Source organism: Gymnoscopelus microlampas (genome assembly GCF_963454915.1).
Source record: "Gymnoscopelus microlampas genome assembly, chromosome: 7".
NCBI lineage: Eukaryota > Metazoa > Chordata > Actinopteri > Myctophiformes > Myctophidae > Gymnoscopelus > Gymnoscopelus microlampas.
Genome location: NC_139944.1, coordinates 47,560,994 through 47,587,369, shown reverse-complemented (window position 1 = coordinate 47,587,369; position 26,376 = coordinate 47,560,994). Strand labels below are relative to the sequence as shown.

Below are 26,376 nucleotides of genomic sequence, written 5' to 3'. Positions count from 1 at the left end.
GCTAAAAGAAGGATAGTTAGGAACCAAATGGACCCTTATGGGTCTGTAACTCTGAGAGAACCCCATTTGTACACTCTCAGAGTTACATTAACATTGATTTTACAATATAAATTGGGGTCCCAGAGATAGAAATGCCATTAAATGGGGGTCCGCAGCCTAATGCATGTCAAACTGGGGGTCCTCTTGAAATTAAAATGGTTCAGAATCACTGGTAGCTAGCAGTGAAAAAACTTCTCTTATGGGGGTCCCTGGCATATCTTTTGAAATGGGGGTCCGTGGGTTAATAAGTGTCAATTTGGGGGTCTTCACATGAAAAAGTTTGAGAACCACTGTTTTATAGTTTTGGATCTGTAGACACACACACACACACACACACACACACACACACACACACACACACACACACACACACACACACACACACACACACACACACACACACACACACACACACACACACACACACACACACACACACAGTGTTCATATAACTCAGGGAATGTACAATTGGAAGCCATTTAGTTCCATTTGTACATTCTCTGAGTTAAACGAACACAGAGGGTTCTACAGTGCAGTGTCATCATGGTGCCGGTGGGAGGCAGCCAGCATTTGTTTAGCTTTTCAAATTAAGAGCCTTGTAGCGTCAGTACTCATTGCCAAACGTCGCTGTCGGGTGGAAACCTCGTACGTCCAAAACGTATGAAAAGGCTGCTACAGTGAAGTCAGATTTTTTACAAATACGTTATTAGGCTACTTATGACTGAAACCTTTTTTCTTTTGTACTCTCTTGGTGTTTTGTTGAATTATCTTCGCATACAGATCGCATGTATCTGTTATGAAAGACACATTGCATCATGTATGTGTAAAACAGCCTTCCAATGGATCCAGTGTAGTTATTATTTAGTCATAAGCTCTCAGTTTTCTTTGGTTCAATAATATAAAACCCACGGAGAGACTTAACCACTTAAACTTATGTATTTTCAAAAGTAGCAAAAATAGCAGATCAACAAGCTCACAAAGCGACGTGACCCGTAATGCGCATTCATTTTCGAGAAGAAAAGAAAAAAAAACGTTGAAATAGGGGGAGCAACCGACAGCAACGCAATGGAGCTTTGAGGTGGGGTTACTCATGCTCGGCCCGGGACACTGGACTCCATAGAACTCTGTCCATTCTCACTTCATAAACGGCTCCATAAGCGTCTAGCCAGAGTCATTTAGCAAGGAGCTCTGAGGAGAACCTGGGAAAATACACAAAGGGGAATGATGTCCCCGTGGGGCTTGTTTACCAACGCTGAACAAAGACAGAGTGGGGGGGGGGGGGGGGGGGTGACAGAGAGAGAGAGAGAGAGAGAGAGAGAGAGAGAGAGAGAGAGAGAGAAAGAGAGAGAGAGAGAGAGAGAGAGAGAAGAGACAGTGTAGCTTGCCAAATGCATTTGGCTGACACGTCTTCAAATGTACTTAAAAGTACCAAAGGTAAAAGTACTAAATGTTTGAAAATAGCCGATATACAAGCTCACAACGCGTCGCGATGCGACGCGTTGTGAGCTTGTAGATGTGCTATTTTCAAATAGCCGAGGTAAAAAATAGGGCTAAAGTGGTTAATGCATGTTTTATAATGTAATAATTCATATCTGCAAAGTAACTAGTAACTAAAGTTTTCAAATAATTGTAGTGGAGTAAAAGTACAATATTTGCCTCTGAGATGTAGTGGAGTAGAAGTACTGTACAAGTACAGAAAATTTGAAATACTCCATTAAAGTAAAAAATATCTCAAAACGTTACTAAAGTACATTACTTGAGTACATTTACTTTGTTACTTTACTTTACACCACTGAGAGTGAGAGAGTGAGAGTGAGAGAGAGAGAGAGAGATAGAGAGAGAGAGAGAGAGAGAGAGAGAGAGAGAGAGAGAGAGAGAGAGAGAGAGAGAGAGATAGAAGAGACAGTGTAGCTTGCCAAACGTATTTGGCTGCCACGTCTTCATCTTCAAACACAATGAAAGCCTTTGCTATACAGTGAGCTGTGTAGTAACTACAGTACATGCCAGGCTCACCCTTCAGAACAAAGCCCAGCCTTAAAGGTCGGGTCACCACTTACTGTACTGTATGTACTTTCATCTACACAGAGCCCTTCTATATAATCACAGCACACATATTCCCATGGGAAATCGACGTCGTCCTTTTTGTCATCCAACATGTTTGAATGCAACCCATCTAATGACCAGGATTCAGTGGTGGAAAAAGTACTCAAAATCTTTACTTAAGTAAAAGTACCAATACTGAAATATAAAAATACTCTGTTACAAGTAAAAGTCCAAAATTAAAAATTGACTTGAGTAAAAGTACAAAAGTATTGGCATCAAAATGTACTTAAAGTACCAAAAGTAAAAGTACTAAATATTTGAAAATAGCCGATCTACAAGCTCACAACGCGTCGCGATGCGACGCGTTGTGAGCTTGTAGATCGGCTATTTTCAAATAGTCTATGTATAAAATAGGTTTAAAGTGGTTAAAGCATGTTTCATTATATCATAGTTTTTATCTGAAAAGTAACTAAGTTTTCAAATAATTGTAGTGGAGTAAAAGTACAATATTTGCCTCTGAGATGTAGTGGAGTAGAAGTAAAAGTATTGGAAATTGGAAATACTCAAGTAAAGTACAAATACCTCAAAATTGTACTTAAGTAAATGTACTTAGTTACTTTCCACCACTGCCAGGATTCAGTGATACGCGTGTTTCTAACCAGTTTCTAGAATTTGCATCTCAACCACAGATGCTGTGATCTTTCTCATCAACACACACACACACACACACACACACACACACACACACACACACACACACACACACACACACACACACACACACACACACACACACACACACACACACACACACACACAGCGCACCAAAAGTAAATCCTAATATGTGCGTTGTTACAAGTAAAAGACTGGAATTCAAAATGTGCTTGAGTAAAAGTACAAAAGTATTGGTGCCAAAATGTAATTCAAGTACCAAAAGTAAAAGTACTAAAATGTTTGAAAATAGCAGATCTACAAGTTCACAACGCGTCACATCGCCTAGGTATAAAACAGGTACAAAACAGGGTTGAAAGAATTTATGTCTGCAAAGTAACTAGTAACTAAAGTTTTCAAATAATTGTAGTAGAGTAAAAGTACAATATTTGCCTCTGAGATGTAGTGGAGTTGAAGTAAAAGTACTGAAAATTGCTAATACTCCAGTAAAGTAAAAAAATCCTCAAAAATGTACTTAAGTACAGTACTTGAGTAAATGTACTTAGTGACTTTACACCACTGCTTATTCCTGTATTTGGTATAAATTACAGGACATGCCTGACCCATACATAGATCTGCAGTTCACATGGTCACCACCAGGAGATGCTGAGGTCCACTTATACCGTTCATGACCAAAGGCCTTTTCACTTGAAAACAACAGTGAGTCACGTGTCACAACAGACCAGCAACAACAACAACACAGACCAGTGGTTCTCAAACTTTTTCACGTCAAGGACCCCCAAAATGATATGTATTTGGCCGCGGACCCCGATCTCAAATATTTTGTTCCAGGGACCCCCAGAAGCAAAGATTTGAGCAACAAATGTTCGCTTTAAAATATATATATATTCAAAGGTTTGCACACATTTTCACGATTTTTCAAAAATAGCAGATCTACAAGCTCATAGCACGGCACTCGGTGCCGCGCTATGAGCTTGTATATCTGCTATTTTTGAATAGCCAAAGTATAAAAGGTCATAATTATTGTGATGCTATATTAAGACATTTTGCTGGGTACCCCCTGGAACCCCCTCAAGTACCCCTGGGGGTCCCCGGACCCCAGTTTGAGAACCAACAACACAGACAAACACTGGAGGAGAAAGAAGATAAAACATTAGGCCAGGATGAGAAAGAGGAGGAGTATCACCTTCATCACTGGTGTGTGGTTCGGTTCCGTTGTCCACTTCATCAATGGTTCCTGGTTCACTGTGGGGACTATCACTGCAAGAGAATCAAGACATTTGAAGAGGATTATGAATTAATAGGTCAACAAATATAGAGCCAAAGGCAACATGTAGGGCAGTCACGATTACACATTTAAGTTGACGGTTAATTGTCACTGAAATAATTGCTATTAACGATTTCATTGTGTGTTTGTCATTGAACCAGTGGCGTTCCCAGGAATTACCCCCCCCCCCCCTCCCATAAAAACAATATGCAAGTATAATCAATGTATGTATTGCGCTGGTCCTGGCGCCGCCAAGGTCTAAAGGCAGCAGTGGTGAAAGGTAGCCTCCTCTGGATGAATCTCTTCTTCAGCGGCGGTCTCTTCATGTTGTAGTTTAGTAATGAATGGCTCAAGCTACTCTCAGAACCACTTTTATGCCAGGTGAGTACAGGTGATGGCCCGGACCCCCAACCCTGGCACCCCATGTCCATGGCATGAAGATATTTGCATCACTATAGGCGAGGGTCGCTCTGCTGAATGGATAGTGTATTGGCTGTCTGGCGGGCTAATGGCCCGACGGACAGTTTTCTGTTTGGATTCTTTTTCACTGCCTGTTTCTCAGTCAGTCTTTTACTTTATTTTCTAGGGGAGGCAAGATTTTAGTTGGGCAGGCGGCCGCCTGCCTTGCCTCTATGATGAGGTACGCCACTGCATTGAACACTGGAACATATGAAGCCTTTTAGGCTTCAAATGCCTTTTTGAAATATACAAAGAAATTATTGACATATTTAATAATTTGATACATGTAAAAAAACAAAAACAGATATAGCTGATCTACAAGCTTACAACGCGTCACGAAGTGACGCGTTGTAAGCTTGTAGATCAGCTGTTTCTGCTTTTTTTTCATTTTGAAAATGTGAACATTTTTCAAAATGGAAACGATTATGACGATTATGTAATAATTGTGACAGGCCTAGTAACATGTGCCAATCGGGACACACTTGGATAAGATCCTAATATAGCATTCATTGGTCTGGACATGAGAAGCACTACCTTGTCTGTTAGTTCCCAGAGGATTCATGTCAAATCGGTACTCATGCAAACCCACATGACTATATTATTGATCTATTTAAGCTTTAAGGCTTAACTACTGGGCTCAAGTAAGCTGCTCTGGTTATAAATAGATCTATATGCCATTATTTGTTTGATGAGTATTAGCAAGATGAATCCATGCTGACAGACAGACATACAGACAGACAGATTTTTAGATAGACAGACAGGTTTTTAGATAGATAGACAGACAGAAATATTTTTAGACAGACAGACAGACAGACAGACAGACAGACAGACAGACAGACAGACAGACAGACAGACATAGTTTTAGATAGATAGACAGACATATTTTTAGATAGACAGACAGGTTTTTAGATAGATAGACAGACAGACATATTTTTAGATAGACAGACAGACAGACAGACAGACAGACAGACATATTTTTAGATAGATAGACAGACAGATTTTTTAGATAGATAGACAGACAGACCGATTTTTAGATAGACAGACAGACAGACAGACAGATTTTTTTAGATAGATAAGACAGACAGACAGATTTTTGGATAGATAGACAGATTTCTGGATAGACAGATTTCTGGATAGACAGATTTTTAGACAGACAGACAGACAGACAGATTTTTAGATAGACAGACAGACAGACAGACAGACAGACAGACAGACAGACAGACAGACAGACAGACAGACAGACAGGCAGACAGACAGACAGACAGTTATATATGTTCACCCATGACTCTAGCCACTCTCACCAGTACTCCTCTCCTCCAGCCATGCACTTCTCATAGACAGGTCCGTCCAGTTCGCGGTGCCCGGGGAAGATGGCCTCGTGATGGATGATGATGGTCTTGATGACTTCGTTAACCTGGGCCTGGCAGGACACGGGGTCCTGGCCGTCTGGGATGGGCATCAGGGTGGGGCCGAAGCAGATGGCTATGTTGTAGGGGTCCATCATGTTCTCATCGCTGTACTGGGAGAGACTGGAGAGAGGAGAGGAGAGGAGAGACGTGGGGCATGAGGAGGAGGCGCAAGGGATGCGTCAAAGTGTCATGTTAAGACCAGAGGCCGATTCTACAAAATGTCTTCTAAATCCTAACAGTTTTGTGAAAAACGTATGTTTCTTTATCATTGGTTCTCATACTTATCCATGTCAAGGACCCCAAAAATTATATATATTTGGCCGCCGACCCCCAGCTCAAAATATCTAGTTCCAGGGAAGGACCCCCCAGAAGCAAAGATTTGAGTATAAAATAATGGTTAAAGTGCCTACTTGTCGTCAATTATTTGCACAAGCTCTTGTTTTATTGGATCTTGTTTATTTGATACACTTATTTGTGTTAGCTCTTGGTCATTTGATTTTCCTATTTGTCTTATCTATTTAAGAAAGTAGGTATCTGATATATTACACTTTTTCCTTTAGCGCTAGGTATGCTCTTAGTTGCTTGTTTTAGAAGAGAATGCACTTAAGACTTGTGGTGATTAGTAGTTTTCTTGCCTATATGTTGAATGCACTTATTGTAAGTCGCTTTGGATAAAAGCGTTTGCTAAATGACTGTAATAATAATGAGGTGGTTAAAATGTTTAATGACACAGATGCTTTTCCGGTTTTAATTGGTTAAGTATCACGAACAGTGACATTTCCCATAACGAACAGTCACACCCACACATTCATGTAACAAATACAGAATCTGATGTAAGGCAATTGAAAAGGAACTCTACACTACGTTAAATATTCCCTGCTTCATAATTATTCCATTAAATATATTCATCGGAGACCTGCCCATTATGACTACAGCGGTCCATTAACCCATTAAGACCTGGAACTGTGTCATTTTTAGATTTGAGCTAAAAAGCATTATTTTACACTTAAGGCTATTCAAAAATAGCAGATATACAAGCTCATAGCGCGGCACTCTCGGTGCCGCGCTACGAGCTTGCAGATCTGCTATTTTTGAAAAATCGTGAAAATGTGTGCAAATCTTTGAATATATATATTTTTAAAGCAAACATTTTTAACTCAAATCTTTGCTTCTGGGGGGTCCCTGGAACAAAATATTTTGATGGGGGTCGGCGGCCAAATACATATCATTTTGGGGGTCCTTGACATGAAAAAGATTGAGCACCACTGATATAGAAACATACGTTTTTCAGAATACTGTTGAGATTTAGGAGACATGTAGAATCGGCTTCAGGTCTCAATGGGTTAACTACTGAGGAGCTCTCTTGAAGCACATGGAAGCTCAAACTGCCTTGCTGAAGGGCACTTGTTTCTGACCGACGGTGATGCAAGGTAGTGGATTATATACTTATAACGTTACACACGGAGCAGGATCTTATTTGATCTTTTCTAATTCAATTCTACTGATAATAATACACATCATATTACTAGTGTTACATTCAGAATGTAAATGCTTAAGAAAAGAATCTAAATCAAATTGATATTTAGAGACCTGAAGCCGATTCTACATGTCTCCTAAATCCCAACAGTTTTCTGAAAAACGTATGTTTCTAATATCAGTGTTGCTCAATCTTTTTCATGTCAAGGACCCCCAAAATTATATGTATTTAGCCGCCGACCCCCATCAAAATATTTTTTTTCCAGGGACCCCCAGAAGCAAAGATTTGAGTTAAAAATGTTCGCTCTAAAAGTATTTATATTCAAAGATTTGCACACATTTTCACGATTTTTCAAAAATAGCAGATATACAAGCTCGTAGCGCGGCACTCGGTGCCGCGCTATGAGCTTGTATATCTGCTATTTTTGAATAGCCCAAAGTGTAAAATAATGCTTTTTTAGCTCAAATCTAAAAATGACACAGTTCCAGGTCTTAATGGGTTAAGAGATACATGTTAACGCTGAGAGACACGCTGGGCTATCAGGTCGTGGATAAGCATCTGTGGTTAAAAATAGATTGCAGAATGTCTGGCGTGTTAACGGCCGTCGACGGTAGTGAGGCGTCTGCGTGGGTCGTTCACACGACCCTCAAACACAATCAGCGGCGCCGTTGATAGAGAGAGAGAGAGAGAGAGAGCATATAATGAGACCACAAACAGGTTTCAGAGGAGTAGCCTGAAAACGCTCCGCCTGGTCATTTTTTTGCTGCTCAACGCTTCTGACAGCTGTCCAGTCTTCTTTTATTTACACTATAATGCTACCTCCTGGCATGGAGTAGACATCAGCCTGTCTATGTGTGTGTGTGTGTGTGTGTGTGTGTGTGTGTGTGTGTGTGTGTGTGTGTGTGTGTGTGTGTGTGTGTGTGTACACACAGCACGTTTTTAACAACTTTACCCCCAATGTCTGACCCGACTGATATCCCAACGTTATCCTGTAGCAGGTAGGTAGCGTATTACGGGTCTTTATTGTATCATTTGGGCTTCAAACGGAGTTCAGATTTTGACAGGTCATCTGCGTCATTGCACAGCTTAACCCATTAAGACCGGGAAAGCATCTATCTGTGTCATTTTAGATGTTAACCACTTTAACCATTATCTTATACTTTGGCTATTCAAAAATAGCAGATATACAAGCTTGTAGATCTGCTCTTTTTGAAAAATTGAGAAAATCTTTGGGGATTCTACATGGGGATTCTACAAATGTCTTCTGAAACTTACGTATGTTACTATAATCAGTGGTTCTCAAACTGTTGTGTGTCAAGGTCAAGGACCCCCAAAATGATATGTATTTGGCCGCGGACCCCCATCTTAAAATATTTTGTTCCAGGGACAGATTCGAGCAAAAAAACGTTTAAGCTTTAAAAAACATACATATTCACGATTTTTCAAAAATAGCAGATCTACAAGCTCATAGCGCGGCACTCGGTGCCGTGCTATGAGCTTGCATATCTGCTATTTTTGAATAGCCAAAGTATAAAACAATGGTTAAAGTGGTTACACAGATGCGTTCTCGGTTTTAATGGGTTAATTATACATTATAAAAAAAGGGGGGGGGGGAAGGTTCATGCAACCATCTGCTTGGAGGAGAACTGGCCGTCAGGCTGAGTGCATGTTATGCCAGAATGCGTTAGAAAGCTACGGCTGGCATCGGTCCAACACTGAGAGAGGCTTTTAAAACATGCGAGTAAAAACCGAGACGTGAAATCAGACCCTTTGTTCTGCAGTGGAACCCAAATAAAGGGAGCATTAATAGCATCCAGTTAAAAATAGGACAGGTACAGTACATTACTTCAGTGAGGGATTGTTGGGCCTGTAAATTACACCGAAAAGTGGGCTAGAGAGACAATTATAAAGTAGGAAAATAGCAGATCTGTTCAATACATCTTCACTAATTCTCTTTTCCTCTGCAGGTTTCTGGAAATGTATTGTAAGAAGGTGATTCATCCCTAGAGATTGACATTCATGCAAAAACTAGCATTTAACTTAAGACAGATAATACAGATATATACGGTTTTGTTTCATTTAACTCATTTAGACCCGAGGCCGATTCTACAAATGTCTTCTAAATTCTAACAGTTTTCTGAAAAACTTTGTTTCTAAATCAGTGGTTCTCAAAAATGTTCATGTCAAGGACCCCCAAATTAATATGTATTTGGCCACGGACCCCCATCTCAATTTCTTTGTTCCAGAGACCCCCAGAAGCAAAGATTTGAGTTACAAATGTTCGCTTTAAAAGAATATATATATTCAAAGATTTGCACACATTTTCAAGATTTTTCAAAAATAGCAGATATACAAGCTCATAGCGCGGCACTCGGTGCCGCGCTATGAGCTTGTATATCTGCTATTTTTGAATAGCCAAAGTATAAAATAATGCTTTTTAGCTCAAATAAAAAAAATGACACAGAAGCGTTCCCGGTCTTCATGGGTGAAGAGCTGAGGTGTGAGGTGCACCGTCGGTCAACGTCAAACTCACTGATTGAGGAAAGCGAAGAGGTATCTCATGACGATGATGATGGTGCGAGGAAGAGTCACAGTAATCTGCTGGACGTGATGGGCTCTCTCAGCTCCAGACTCCAGCTCTGAAACACAGAGGAGCAGAGGGCTGTAAATCATCATGATGGCACCAATATGCACTCAAGACTGCACAAAGTACTGTACTCAACCCCAGTACTTGAGTCAAAGTATAGATACTCATGGTCAAATGTTACTCAACTACAAGTGAAAGTTGCTCAGTCCAAATGTGTACTTGAGTTAAAGTACTGGAGTACTTGTATTGGTTTTAAAAGTACTTAAAGGACGACCTCACCACTTTTCAACATATCTTCATATAATAGGTCCTCACTAACGCTCATGATAAAATGGTAAAAAAAAATTCTAATCAGTCTGTGTCTCAGAAGAGGGCTGTAGACAGTTCAGAAACCCGTCTACCAGTGACATCATCAATGGGGAATCCAAGCTAATAGAAACTGCAGGCTTTGTATTCCTGGAAAGTTGCAATGCAATAATAGATCCCATTGTTCTCGCCTTAATACAAATCTGAATTAAAAAATTGTAATCTTTTTGGGAAAAAAAATCCTGCCTAACGATGATGTCACTGGTAGACGGGTTTCTGGACTGTCCACAGCCCTCCTATGAGACACAGACCAAGTAGATTTTTTTTTAATCATTTTATCATGAGCATTAGTTAGGACCTATTATATGAAGATATGTTGAAAAGTGGTGAAAAGTGCATGATTTAAAAAAATACTTAAGTATTCAAAAGTACAAATTACAAAGAACATTTTCTTTTTAATATCAATGCATTGCTGTATTGAAATGTATCACAGATTTGAGATTTTCCAGAAATGACAGTGACAATAGCAGATATAATTGAAATAGGGCTTACGTGGTTAATTCATAATGTACTAGTTTCCCCCTGCCTTGAAACGTTGTGGAGTCAAAAGTACAATATTTGTCTTTGTAATGCAGTGCAGTGAAAGTCATCAAAACATACAATAAGTAAAGAACAGCATTCAAAAAAAGTACTTAACACATCGGGTGCCAAACACGGTCTGAACCGTGTGTTTACATAGTGGCGGTTCCGAAGCTTCGGTGCCGAACACGGTCTGAACCGTGATTTCAGTCTTTTTGTTTTTTTCGTTTTTCTCCGCGCGGGCGGGGCTAGAGCAGCTCTGGGAGCACCCATTGTAATCCTGCGAAGGAAGTGCCAGATCGCTCACCGGAAACACATTTTTCCTCCCCCCATCCGCTTCCTGTCTATTTCCTACTTTGAACGCCTATATCTCCGAATCTGTTTCCTGTGGGGAAAAACGGTCATGCGCGATCCCCCCCCCGTTGTAACCCGCGAGGGGAATGTTATGGTTCCAGGCAGTAGCCAGGCTCATGGCAGAACATGAATCGATGCTTTTTTTTGCGTGGATTTGCTTGTAACGCACGCGGAAACGTTAAACAGCAAAGCGCAGTCAATGGGGAGAATTATGAAAAAATGCTGGCACCCGATGTGTTAAGTACATTTCTTAATTTCTTTTTACTTTGTTACTAACGAGAGAAACATTAATCCAAGACATATTAACCACATTAACTCTGGTGTCCTTATTTTAGGCCAAAAAAGAAATTAAAATAGGGAAAATAGCAGATCTATCTAACATGTCGCAGTGCAACGTGTTGTGAGCTTGGAGCGAGGCTATTTTTGGTATCTATCGTTATGATATGAAGTATATAGGGCTTAAGTGGTTAATACATGAATACTGCATTAACCAACATAAATACTGTAACACAAAATGTCTCCTAATATAGAAATGATGACCAAGATGCAAGCATTGCCTGTCAATCAAAGACAGGCTAAAACACTGCAGCTGAAGACATCGTAGGCTGTCTGTCTGACTGTCTGTCACTTGATATTTTAACCCATTGAGACCTGAAGCCGATTCTACATGTCTCCTAAATCTCAACAGTATTCTGAAAAACCTGTGTTTCTATATCAGTGGTGCTCAATCTTTTTCATGTCAAGGACCCCCTCAATTATATGTATTTGGCCACGGACCCCCATCAAAATATTTTGTTCCAGGGACCCCCCAGAAGCAAAGATTTGAGTTAAAAATGTTCGCTTTAAAAATATATATATTCAAAGATTTGCACACATTTTCACGATTTTTCAAAAATAGCAGATCTACAAGCTCGTAGCGCGGCACTCGGTGCCGCGCTATGAGCTTGTAGATCTGCTATTTTTGAATAGCCCAAAGTGTAAAATAAAGCTTTTTAGCTCAAATCTAAAAATGACACAGTTCCAGGTCTTAATGGGTTAATAGATGCCCCCCCCCCCTCCCTCCTCCAGAACCTTATAGCAAACTGAACAGAGAGGGGGGTTCTACAGATGTTTGGTGTGCTGCCTAGCCTTAAAACACGGCAGACTGATGTGGCGGCCTGTCGCGCTATCTTCCCAGAGAAGCCGTGCTAAATAACCGCTCCTACAACCACGGGACGGGTGTTGGGATTGTTTCCATGTGCCGCCACACTAACTGCTTCTCCTCCATCGCTATAGCCCATAATAATGCACTTTGTTATTTCTGAGATACTGGAAGGTGTATATCGATGCTAAACCACCACCAGTCCACTCACAGCTTATAGACTAAATCTATGAGGGCATTAATAATGGACCTGGAAACAGTCATCCATGCTTTTATCACCTCTCGGTTGGACTATTGCAACTCTCTATACCAGAGTTCTTCAACAGGGGGTCCTCAGAGTTACTACAGGGGGTCCGCCAAATCTTTGTGATTTTTACATTAACCACTTCAACCAAGCATCCCTACTCTGAGGAGAACTTTAGCCAAAAATAGCAGATCTACAAGCGCACAACGCCTCGCAGCGCGAGGCGTTGTGTGTGGTTCGGTATAGGGGTAAAAAAGAGTGAAAGTACAGAAAGTACAGAGTGAAAGGTCAGGTTTACCAAGTATTGTTTTTAGAGCATGGTTAAATGTCTGGAAATACACATTAACATGAATCCAACATGATAGTGCTGTGAAACAAGTCTATGAAGCTGCCTATGAAATCTATGAAAATAAAAAATACTTCATACAATATATAATGGGGGTCCGTGCTTTCTCTCTCTCTCAGCCAAGGGGTCCATGGCCTGAAAACGTTGAAGACCCCTGCTCTATACCATGGGCTGACTCAGTCCACTCTCTCTCTCGATTACAGATGGTCCAAAATTCAGCTGCCAGACTCTTGACTAGAACTGTGTGCGAGAGCACATTACCCCCTGTTCTAGACCCAACTGCACTGTGGTTACCAGTGATACCATCGTATTGATTTAAAATGTTTACCTTTTGTTTTTAATCCATTAAGACCTGGAACTGTGTCATTTTTTGATTTTAGCTAAAAAGCATTATTTTACACTTTGGGCTATTCAAAAATAGATCTACAAGCTCATAGCGCGGCACCGAGTGCCGCGCTATGAGCTTGTAGATCTGCTATTTTTGAAAAATCGTGAAAATGTGTGCAAATCTTTGAAATATATATATTTTTAAAGCGAACATTTTTAACTCAAATCTTTGCTTCTGGGGGGTCCCTGGAACAAAATATTTTGATGGGGGTCCGCGGCCAAATACATATAATTTTGGGGGTCCTTGACATGAAAAAGATTGAGCACCACTGATATAGAATCATACGTTTTTCAGAATACTGTTGGGATTTAGGAAACATGTAGAATCGGCTTCAGGTCTTAATGGGTTAAATGGCCTCACGCCACAGTACATTTCTGATCTGGTTTCTGCACCTTCCTGCCCCCAGGGTACTTAGGTCATCTTCCCAAATGCCCCTTATGTCTGACGAGGAGCCGGTATAGGCTCGAAACGTCACGTCCAATGGTGTAAAAAGAAACCAAAATAAAATGGAGCATGACCCCAGTGTGCAGACTTTATTCCTTTTGGATTCTGACCTCAGCCCAGCACCTGGGGTTTCTAGTGAGTGGATGTGCGTGCTTTATTGTTTGTTTCAGGGATAAATAAAACACAATCGGCTGCCAAACTGTATTTCCCTCTTCACCATCATCACACGGAATCTGAATCCCGTCGCGGTGGCGAGCAAAGAGAATCCCTTATCCCATTAAGACCTGAGGCAGCGTCTAAAAAAATTCAAAATCCTAACAATTTTATATTTATTTAATTACCTAATATATTTTTCACAATTTTTCAAAAATAGCAGATCTACAAGCTCGTAGCGCGGCACTCGGTGCCGCGCTACGAGCTTGTATATCTGCTATTTTTGAATAGCCAAAGACATCTAAAGTGACACAGATGCGTTCCAGGTATCAATGGGTTATGGGAGGGGATCAGAACGTGACCGTCGTCGCCATTACTCACTGATGGTGGAGATGAGGTCCAGGAAGCGTTCCTTTGGGAAGATGGGGTTTTCCAATCCCCTGAAATAGAGCTTCAGGACCCCGGCCACTGAGTTGATGTCGTGCTCGTTCTGGTCGTCAACCAAGGGATCTTCACCTGGTAAAAGACATGAAGTGTGTGGTCAGACAATAGGTGATCGAACATCAACGATGCAGACATTTTGAGTAGGTCATTGGGTTTATCCTGCAATGATAATAATACGACGCCCACTTTATACAGTGCTTTTTTCTGTATCCCTGAAAACACGAAAAGGGAAACATATCTACGTATCTGTAGATATGTTTGTTTCTAGCTGCCATTTCAGAAGGTATCAGATGTATAAAATCAGATTTTCAAATAGCCAAAGTTTAAATAGGGCTGAAGTGGCTAGTGTATGTTTTGTAATAATAATTCAAATCTACAAAGTAACTAGTAACTCAAGTTTTCTAATAATTGTGGTGGGGTAAAAGTTGAATATTTGCCTGAGATTTAGTGGAGTAGAAGAAGTATTGGAACTACTGCAGTAAAGTAAAAGTACCTCAAAATTGTACTTACGGTAAGTACAGTCCTTGAGTAAATGAATGTACTTAGTTTACTTTCCACCACTGCAAAACAATGACTCACCTCTCTCAAATGAGTTTTTAATATCGTTGACCTCCACCTGGGATCCAGGCACCCTGAATATGCCTTGCTGCTGGAGCCCTGAAAGCACAGAGAGGAGAGACACAGAGTTAGCCCACCATTACCTCCACACCCAAAAGGCCGCTAACATGAAAGCCCGCTGGAAACACACAACAGAGCAGGAAATGTAATCTAGTCATAAAGAGAGATGCTTTTTCTTTTTTCTCTCTCTCTCTCTCTATGTTTTTTGCAGGAGAGAGAGAGAGAGAGCGAGAGAGAGGGCCCCTCGGCCTGGCTGTAGCATATGGTTTCAGTTAGAGAGCCCCTAATCAGTTTTCTGGAGTTTCATTAAGTCCAGATCCAGAGGAAAAGGCTCCAGGCTACACAGCGCTGGGATGCAGACAGATGTTGAAGGTAGACAAGGTGGAGGAATGAGTGGGGTGGGGGGGGCGGGGGTCTGTACTGATTAACCAAACATATCCTGGCCTATAGAGCAGTGGTTCTCAAACTTTTTCATGTCAAGGACCCCCAAATTGACACTTATTAGCCCGCGGACCCCCATTTGAAAAGATATGCCAGGGACCCCTATAAGAGAAGATTTTTTTTACAGCTCTAGCAGTGATTCTCAACCATTTTAATTTCAAGGACCCCCAGTTTGACATGCATTAGGCTACAGACCCCCATTTAATGGCATTTATACCTCTGGGACCCCAATTCACATTGTAAAACCAATGTTAATTTAACTCTGAGAGTGTACAAATGGAACCAAATGGACCCTAACGGGTCCATTTGGTTCCATTTGTACACTCTCAGAGTTACAGACCCATAAGGGTCCATTTGGTTCCTGTCCATCATTTAGCTGGGGACCCCCTGGAACCCCCTCAAGTACCCCTGGGGGTCCCCGGACCCCACTTTGAGAACCAACGGCCTAGAGTACCTACTCCGGGGCAAACATTTCTGTCCGAAAATAGCAGATCTACAAGCTCACAACCAGTGTTAATTTTGACAGCAAATTCTGATTTAGTCTTAGTCTTAGTCTTTTGAATAACACACCATTTAGTTTTAGTCCTATTTTAGTCATCTGAAATTATTTAATCTTAGTCTAGTCTTAGTCGACTAAATATCAAAATCTTAAGTCTTTTAGTCTTAGTCTTAGTCAACAAAATGAACACTGCTCAGCACATGGCATCGCAACGTGTTGTTGGCTGTTTTCGCCAAAAAACATTTGGAGTAGAGGGGAAAAAAGACAGGGGCCCAGTATAGGTCCCCTGGGTAACTCCGGTCAAGGATGTATATACTGTAGGGTTCAAGTGCTTAAACAAAGATCAACAGCACTGTCAAACTGTCAAAGAAATGTGTGATGGCTGCCATGTTGTTGTCATGCCTTTGGCAGCCAGCCAGCTGGGAACCCTGAAGCCTGATTTATGCTCCGTCGCGTGACGGTGTTGCTCGCCGAAAACAGCAGACCTACAAGCTCACAATATAGCAGAGCTAGCTACACACTTACAACACTTCAGCGTAATAGTTCTGCCATTTATTTATTTATCTATTTTTCTAAATTCTTATCCCACAATTTTGTAACCCCTAGAGTTTCCCCGGTAGGACGTACTGTAGCGCGTGGAAGGAACACATTATTCCAACCAGTTCCTTTCCCCTCCATCAGGCGCCCCGGCTGATCAGGGGGAGGCGGTATAGAGACCAGGATTACTGCCTGTTTTTTGTGAGGGTACCTACCCTAGGGGACACGGGGAGAACATGCAGTTCTGCTATTTTTTGACGCACACGTTGTGCGGCTAAGTATGAATCAGGCTTAACCCATTGAGACCTGAAGCCGATTCTACATGTCTCCTAAATCTCAACAGTTTTCTGAAAAACGTATGTTTCTATATCAGTGGTGCTCAATCTTTGTCATGTCAAGGAGACAAGGACCCCCAAAATGATATGTATTTGGCCGCGGACCCCCATCAAAATATGTTGTTCTAGGGACCCCCAGAAGCAAATATTTGAGTTAAAAATGTTCGCTTTAAATATATATATATTCAAAGATTTGCACACATTTTCACGATTTTTCAAAAATAGCAGATCTACAAGCTCGTAGCGCGGCACTCGGTGCCGCGCTATGAGCTTGTATATCTGCTATTTTTGAATAGCCCAAAGTGTAAAATAATGCTTTTTAGCTCAAATCTAAAAATGACACAGTTCCAGGTCTTAATGGGTTAATGAGTTCACAGCAGCATTGCGGCTAAGTATGAATCAGGCTTAAGGAGTTCACAGCAGCATTGCTACGCCTCTAAACTCCTTGAGGAGGGGAAGTAGAGGAGGTCAGTCCCTCTAGCTGTTGATGGAAACACATGACCTCTGTCTCAAGTCTCTGTCACTTGCCGTTAAGCCTGACACGTTCACTAAAAGGTGAATCTACTAGATCAGTGGTTCTCCAACATTTTTAATTTCAAGGACCCCCATAACAATGACAGTATAGAAATGGAACCACTGCACAAATGGAACCAAATGCACCCTTACGGGTCCATTTGGTTCCATTTGTACAGGTTGGACGAGGGATTTGAGTGTCAGGGCCACAAAACTTACCATACAGATTGATGTATCTGATACAGCTCTCTACAACAAGAGGAATAGGTTGACCTGAATCCTGTGAGAAAATAAAACAATAAGGATAAGGCGTTAGAAACAATAAAATTGCACCATAACTAATCCATAGATATTGCTGAGATGTTTTTTACACTACCAATCAAATGTCTTGTATTAAATGTATTGACCTATGCATAAGCTAGTGTGTGCTATAGCACATTAAATGAACAAATACATGTAAACGTCTTAATGTGTGGTGAAATACATAAGCAAATAAGCAGCATACAGAACATTGGAAACTTTATCAATCATAATACATGTCACAGGAAGCAAATAGTCATACAACGCCAGTAGCATGCGAGTGTGTAGCTCATTAGTAGAAATGTGCAGTTAGCGGAAGGCAATATTACTGCTATTAGTCCGAGTGCTAATTTAGCTCTGACAGTGCAAGAATGGACAATTGTGGGTACATTTTTACACTCTCGGGTGGTAGTGATTTAATCCATTCAATCCAGGAACGGTCTGTCATTTTAGATTTCTTTGGCTATTCAAAAATAGCAGATATATGCAAGCTCATAGCGTGGCACCGAGTGTGCACTATGAGCTTGTAGATCTGCATTTTTTTCTAAAATCGTGAACATTTGTGCAAATATTTGAATATTCTATAAATGTCTTCTAAATCCTAACCGTTTTTGGAATAACCTTATGTTGCTATATCCGTGGTTCTCAAGCTTTTTCATGTCAAGGACCCCCCGGAAGGATACGTATTTGGCCGAAGACCCCCATCTCAAAATATTTTGTTCCAGGGACCCCCCAGAAGCAAAGATTTGAGTTCAAAATGTTCGTTTTAAAAAATATATACACTCAAAGATTTGCACAAATTCTCACGATTTTTCAAAAAAAATCAGATCTTACAAGCTCATAGCGCAGCACTCGGTGCCGCGCTATGAGCTTGTAGATCTGCCATTTTTTAATAGCCAAAGTATAAATCATGGATAAAGTGGTTAAAGTTAAACTCTCAAAGCGCAGTGACTTTTGCAGTGCAGCGCAGTTTATCATTATTCAGTTATATATCCACTCTCAGAGATAGATCGGCACTCTGGACTTTAATGGTGTCTTGGTGGTTTCTTCTTCTTCACCCCCTGAAACCTATATAATTTCCCCACTAATAGTACCTGAATACGAGCACGGGCATTCCTTCTTCCTCTGAGACAGGAAGCCGCAGACAGAGCAATGAGCAGCGGAGGGAAAGGGAGGAGGCAGAGGAGGGAGAAGCACAAAGTTAGAAAAGCTCAGATGACAGACCGACAGACAGACAGATGCCCCCCTTCAAGGTTAGAGATGGATCTGTAAGCATAGGGGACTGTGGCAATGGGGATGGCTGGAGGAGACGCCGCAACGGGCTGGGTTATACAGAGAGAGGAACACAGCAAAACCCAAAACGCTGCCTCCTGTTGTGCACAGACTGACTGGGTTTTGAAGAATACGAGAACGCTCGCCCCAAAACACGCTCGCCACCAGGTATTCCTAAACGTAACCTCGGTAAAACTATGCTTAAACCTAACCTTATTCCTAAACGTAACCTCAGTAAAACTATGCCTAAGACGAACTTTATTCCTAAACGTAACCTCAGTAAAACTATGCGTAAAACTAACCTTATTCCTAAACGTAACCTCAGTAAAACTATGCCTAAACTAACTTTTTTTCTAAACGTAACCTTAGTAAAACTATGCCTAAAACGAACCTTATTCCTAAACGTAACCTCAGTAAAACTATGCCTAAAACGAACCTTATTCCTAAACGTAACCTCAGTAAAACTATAACTAAACCTAACCTTATTCCTAAACGTAACCTCAGTAAAACGAATACAAGAATACAAGAACCGCTGGGGGTGCTTTTTTCAGAAAAAAAAATGGGGGCGAATGTGTTTTGGTGCTGGGGTTCCGGTGAAAATAAAAACCAAAGCAAATAGATAGATTGTAGTAAAATTGTTCTGCAAACAAACACAAGAGACAGCTCACGGCCACTCTGTCCACTCCAGCTGAGCCAGACGAAAAGGAGGAGAATTATTAAGGCTCATTAATGCTTCATCGAGCGACCATGTCGTACGAACCAAAACAAATAAAAGATGCATTTTTAAAATGAAAGTTAATGGAATATAAATACTAAGCACGTCTTATTGTTGTCGTGCGGGGTCGTTCGACAAAGCGTGAATTGTCCTTTCCGAAGGTTAATAAACACAGACGTTATTACAGCATAGGACAAAGGCAGCTGGAAGAGGAAAGAACAGAAGGCGAGAGAGCGGTGAGGACAAGAGAAGGAAGAAGAGCAGAGGTCCTTCTCAAGCCTCTACAGCTTACAGGTCAGTCACACACACACACACACACACCAGCAGCACTAAAGGGATACCTTGATGAACGTCTCCATATTGCCGTTAAACAGCTTATGGTTATACGTGGAGCGTGGCCTAGGCTTCCGCATTTTCTGTGGCTTAGGGGGTAGAGTGGGGGGCCTGAGAGATGATGGACAAGGGGGGGATACAATTAAATATCAAAACACACTGCGAAACAGTAATACAAATACCATGGAGGCCTGGTAATACCACTGGTGAAAAAAAAGTACTCAATTTGTTTGCTTAAGTAAAAGTATCAATACTGAAATGTAGATATACTCCGGAATTCTAAATTTACTTGAGTAAAAGTAATAAAGTATTGGTATCAAAATGTACTTAAAGTACCAAAAGTAGAAAGTACTCATTATGCAGAATGTGAACGTTTTCAAATGTGTATAAAAATCATTTGTAAATAGCAGCTCTACAAGCTCACAATGCGTCGCATCGCGACGCATTGTGAGCTTGTAGATCGGCTATTTTCAAATGTCCGAAACGGGTGGCTGAAGTTAATGTATGTTTTGTAATAATAATCAAAATACCTTGCCTATACTATTTGAGATGTAGTGGAGTAAAAGCAAAAGTATAGACAATTGGAAACACTCCAGCAAAGCAAAAGTACCTCAAAATTGTACATAAGTACAGTACTCGAGTAAATGTACTTAGTTACTTTACACCACTGGGTAACACGAGAACAGCAGGTTTCACTAGAGCACAGGGCAGTAGGGGTCAAAAGGTCTTCCGTTGTAAGTACAGGATGTGTCATGTGATGGCGGATGGCAGCGCGGAGGAGGAAGTGATATTTATTCAAACTGTTGAAAACAAAATCAAAAAGCAGACGTTTATATCCTGCTGGCCTGGTGTTATTTAAAACCCAATTGGTCTGGCCTCTAATTAACCCCTAACTATCGCTGAGGGATTTGGGGGGGGGCCCTGCAAGGCTCTCTAATAAAGCACTCTTCTTGACAGATTGAAAACACAGCGTTGCTTAATGCGTTGGTTCTCAAAGTGGGGTCCAGGGACCCCCAGGGGTACTTGAGGGGGTTCCAGGGGGGGTCCCAGCTAAATGATGGACAGGAACCAAATGGACCCTTATGGGTCTGTAACTCTGAGAGTGTACAAATGGAACCAAATGAACCCTAACGGGTCCATTTGGTTCCATTTGTACACTCTCAGAGTTAGATTAACATTGATTTTACAATATGAATTGGGGTCCCAGAGATAGAAATGCCATTAAATTGGGGTCCGTGCATGTCAAACTAGGGGTCCTTGAAATTAAAATGGTTGAGAATCACTGCTATAGAGCCGTAAAAATCTTCTCTTATGGGGGTCCCTGGCATATCTATTCAAATGGGGGTCCGCGGGCTAATAAATGTCAATTTGGGGGTCCTTGACATGAAAAAGTTTGAGAACCACTGGCTTAATGACTCCTAATGCATACCTGCATGAAAAGACATTGAAGCAAAGGAAACGAAATCGATGGCTATACCAGCTGACATTTCATGTCGTCCCGATAGTTTAACTTATAGTGTGTGTGTATGTGGGGGGGGGGGGGGGGGAGTGGTGGAAAGTAACTAAGTACATTTACTTAAGTACTGCACTTACTGTAATTACAATGTTGAGGTATTTGTACTATACTTGAGTATTTCCAATTTCCAATACATTTACTTCTACTCCACTACATCTCAGAGGCAAATATTGCACTTTTACTCCACTACAATTATTTGAAAACTTTACGTTACTAGTCACTTTGCAGATATAAATCATTACATTATAAAACATACATGAACCACTTTAGCCCTATTTTATACCTAGGCTGTTTGAAAATAGCAGATCTACAAGCTCTACAACGCGTCACATCGCGACACGTTGTAGAGCTTGTAGATCTGCTATTTTCAAACATTTTAGTACTTTTGGTAGTTTAAGTACATTTTGATGCCAATACTTTTGTACTTTTAATCAAGTACATTTAGAATTCTGGACTTTACCTTGTAACAGAGTATTTCTATATTGCAGTATTGATACTTTTACTTAAAGATGGAGTGCCATGATATTTTTCAACCCTAAAACCTGATCATAAGGTATTATTATTATGTAAGGATTTAAAAAAAAAAAAAAGTGTACAGAAATTGTTAAAAAAAAGTTTTTATGTGGACACGCCTCCAGTTCATTAAGTATGCCTGGTTCTCACCTTAGCACCTCCTCCACCACCTTAGCACCACCCACCTGTCCTAGTCCCTCCTCCTCCTCATGCCCACACCTGTTGTGTTTTGATAATGAGGGGGAGGGTATGTTTTTTGGGGGCTCTGTGATGTCACTAAAGGGCTGTTTCTCTATTGGCACGTTTGACCCTCAAGATTTCAGCCTCCAGGAAGAAACTCCAAATAATCAGAGAAGACATAAAACACCATAACAAGTGCAAAAACATGGCACCAGCTCTTTAAGTTAAGAATTTGAGTACTTTTTCCACCACTGGGGGGGTAGTCAATGGTTTTCATTAAATGGATAGACTAATAGCTACTGAATGAACCTATACAGCATTTCAATGCCCGATTGCATTTCAGAAAATACACTTGAGTTCCCTGTATTCGTCTATATCACAAGATTCTCAGTATGATATGCTCTACAATTGCCTATGGAACCCTATAGAATTATTTCTGTCTTTGCTCTCTGTCTCCTCTCTCTCTCTCTCACACATACTTTTTGTAAGGTACACAGATGGCTATCTGTCTGGACAATGGTCAGGTTTCAGGCCTTTGAGGCATGGCCACACACACACACTCACAGTCACACACACATGCACACGCACACGCACACACACTCTAATAGCGTCCCTGCTCCATCTGCAGGACAAACCCAGTAACAAAGCCGCGTCGCAGCCATTTCCGCCTTCACTATCTGAACGACTCCCTGAGCACACGCACAACTCATTTTGACAAGCAGCATATAAAAACATGAAGCTCAGATTTGTGTTAACCCTCTAAGACCGGGAACGCATCTGTGTATTTCTTTGGATCTCTTTGACTATTCAAAAATAGCAGATATACAAGCTCATAGCATGGCACAGAGCGAAAAATCGTTAAAATTTGTGCAAATCTTTGAATATATTTTTAAAGCGACATTTGTAACTCAAATCTTTGCTTCCTCGTACAAAATATTTTGAGATGGGGTCCACGGCCAAATACATATAATTTTGGGGGTCCTTGACATGAACAAGTTTGAGAACCACTGATATAGAAACATATGTTTGTTTTTTGTTTTTTAACTGTTTTTAGAAGACTTTTGTAGAATCCCCAGAAGCAAATATTTGAGTTTAAAATGTTCGCTTAAAGAAATGATATATATTCAAAAGATTTGCACACATTTTCACGATTTATTCAAAAATAGCAGATATATATATATATATATATCTGCTATTTTTGAATAGCCAAAGAAATCTTAAAATGACACACAGATGCGTTCCCGGTCTTAAAGGGTTAACACAATATCTTGGTGAAAAGCTACATATTGCTTTTTCTGAACAGACGGCAAACGATTGCAATATGGCCCACAACAACAATCACATCATCGCATAGGTGTGATTATATTACTCATGTACGCCTGGCAGTCAAATATGTAGTTGAACTGAAACAGTTCTGTGGTCCCTTGCTTCACGGAGACACTTTATCCATTTGCTTTCATTTCGCTTTCATTCTGCTTTCACTCTCACTTCCTCCCTTTTATGCTAGAATTTTAACCACCTACACCCTGGTGTCCCTATTTTGGGCACATCGAAACAGGCGATCATTTTTTTTTGTTGAAAATAGCCGCAGCTCATCGCATCACAATGGGTTGTGGGATAAACTCCTATACTATTAGCCTGAAAATGCATCTTAATTAATTGGATGAAATAAAACCCCTCCTACTACTGCTATACTTTGGTACAAAGACATTTTTAATCCCTCACAAGAGATTATGTGCAGTATATAAAGGCAATGACACATCTTTCCTGAAGCTCTGTGATGTGCCCCACTCTCAAGGCCACTCCACACCAAATGATTCGCCATGCAACTCCTTGCAACTACTTGCAACGGCACTACTTCCAATGGCAGTTGCATTGGTGCGGTTGACCTTCACCCATTGAGACTTGGGTTTATACGTTTCTATATCAGTGGTGCTCAATCTTTTTCATGTCACGGACCCCCAAAATTATATGTATTTGGCCGCGGACCCCCATCAAAATATTTTGTTCCAGGGACCCCCCAGAGGCAAAGATTTGAGTTAAAAATGTTCGCTTTAAAAGTATTTATTTTCAAAGATTTGCACACGTTTTCACGATTTTTCAAAAATAGCAGATCTACAAGCTCGTAGCGCGGCACTCGGTGCCGCGCTATGAGCTTGTAGATCTGCTATTTTTGAATAGCCCAAAGTGTAAAATAATGCTTTTTAGCTCAAATCTAAAAATGACACAGTTCCAGGTCTTAATGGGTTAAAACAGTTTTTTTTGCAAGGAGTTGCGACTAGTTGCATTGGTGGGGTTTGGCCTTTAGACTACTTCCCCACTGAGATTTCTCGAATCCTTCTGAAAGGTCAGTGTCCTTTTAATTTGGAACCGTTCTTCTGCATAGATTGTCTCTGAATGATTTCCTATTCTGTTCTGTATCAATGGAGTGAATGCCTTGTAAAGATATCTAGGTGCTTGTATATCTCCGGGTGATATGTCCTAGCCTGGCCTGAATCTCTGTCTGGAACCTGCATTTCCACTAATTCTACAACCGGGGACTCGTTCCCCGGAGTTTCTTCTACCACCCACGTCGCAGGTCCATGGACTATTACTATGGACCCCCAGCTGCGGCTCAAGACTGTGACTGCGGACCGGGCCTGGGCCTCTCCATGGAGTCTATGGACTGTTACTACGGACCCCCAGCTGCGGCTCAAGACTGTGACTGCGGACCGGACCGGGCCTCTCTCCATGGAGCACGACCTGGACACGACCGTGGACTTCTACTACACTACACTATACCGCATATTATATTATCTTAAACATTTTTATATTATTCCATTATATACTGCATACACACTATTGCTGTACTATGTTATACTATCATATGCTAGTATCTTACACTATTATATTTGCTATTATTGTTATTGTTACTGCTTGCACTGTATCTCTTTCTGTCTCTCCTCTGTCTCTCCCTTTCTCTCTCTCTTCTTTCCCCCAACACGGTCGAGGCAGAAGGCCCCCGCCCTAGAGCCTAGGGTCTGCCTGACGTTTCTTCCTGTTGAATTAAGAGGGAGTTTTTCGTTGCCACTGTCGCAAAATTGCTTGCTCAGGGTGGGATGTTGGGTCTCTTCTCTACATGTAAAGTGTCTTGAGACAACTTGTTGTGATTTGACACTTTAATAAAATTGAATTGAATTGAAAAAAGGGGCGAATAAAAAAAAAATGCCTCTGGTGATAAACCCGCCCCCATATTTGCATACCGGGCCCTGATTGGTAGCCCCACAACTTCGGGGGCAGGGGGAAATCCAATCACAACCGAGCGGGGCCAGACCAAATCGAAACAAAACATTGTTTTGTTGAACTGGCAGATTCATCTGGTTTCCAGGCTATAGATCTGTCCCTCTTTGCGCTAAATGTAGTATTGTGGCATCATGGTCTATCTATACCAGGGGTCTTCAAAGTTTTCAGCCCAAGGACCCCCTAGCTGAGAGAGAGATGAAGCAGGGACCCCCTATATATTGTATAAAATTGTGTTCCAGATTGAACTTTTTTTGTTTATGTGGTCTGCTCTTTTTTTCCTCTACACCTATACCTCTTTGCCAAAAATAGCAGATCTACAAGCTCACAACGCCTCGCTCAGCGAGGCGTTGTGAGCTTGTAGATCTGCTATTTTTGGCTAAAGTTCTCCTCAGAAAAGGGATGCTAGGGTTGAAGTGGTTAAGGTAAAACAAATAAAATCATATCATACAAAGATTTGGCAGACCCCCTGTAGTAACCCTAGGGGTCCCGGACCCCCTGTTGAAGACCCCTGGTCTATACGGCTAATGTTTGATCAAACGACTGATGGTGGGTTGATGGACTGTGAGTACAGGATTCCCCCCGCCCCCATTGTAATTTCATCATGTTAAATAAAACAAAACAAAAAAAGGATCTTACCTTGTGGTTCCACACTCTGCCCTTTCACCTGTGGACCAAAACAGAAAGGAAATATCAATTCAATTCAAAGGAGCTTTATTGGCATGAGGAAACATACGTTTACATTGCCAAAGCGCAAGTGTCAAAAATATAGTAAACACAGTTGAAAATGGGGAAAGTATACAGTTGCAGGGGGCACAGCATTGTGTAAACAGAGCTATGTTATGTTATATGTACAGTACAGGGTATAAAGCTTTTTGAGACAAATAGCAGCAATATTTTGCAGTCACTTTGGGACAAATAGCAGCATTTCATTAAACATGCCAGTGTGTTTACAGCGGTGAGGGGGGGAATG

The 26,376-nt window shown here is 41.1% G+C and overlaps 1 protein-coding gene across 1 annotated transcript in view; it reads right to left on the bottom strand.

Annotated features, from left to right (window-relative positions):
* Positions 1 to 26,376, bottom strand: part of srgap3 (SLIT-ROBO Rho GTPase activating protein 3) — a gene marked incomplete at its 3' end in the record, with an annotated part of 174,912 nt that overhangs the window by 11,989 nt on the left and 136,547 nt on the right. The window contains exons 11-18 of the mRNA XM_084061860.1: positions 26,043 to 26,070; positions 19,924 to 20,026; positions 17,515 to 17,575; positions 14,932 to 15,009; positions 14,290 to 14,424; positions 9,900 to 10,005; positions 5,782 to 6,009; positions 3,941 to 4,014 (exon numbers count right to left, since the gene is read on the bottom strand). Coding sequence (XP_083917986.1) covers positions 3,941 to 4,014; positions 5,782 to 6,009; positions 9,900 to 10,005; positions 14,290 to 14,424; positions 14,932 to 15,009; positions 17,515 to 17,575; positions 19,924 to 20,026; positions 26,043 to 26,070 — 813 coding nt within the window. The remainder of the gene's footprint in view (positions 1 to 3,940; positions 4,015 to 5,781; positions 6,010 to 9,899; positions 10,006 to 14,289; positions 14,425 to 14,931; positions 15,010 to 17,514; positions 17,576 to 19,923; positions 20,027 to 26,042; positions 26,071 to 26,376) is intronic.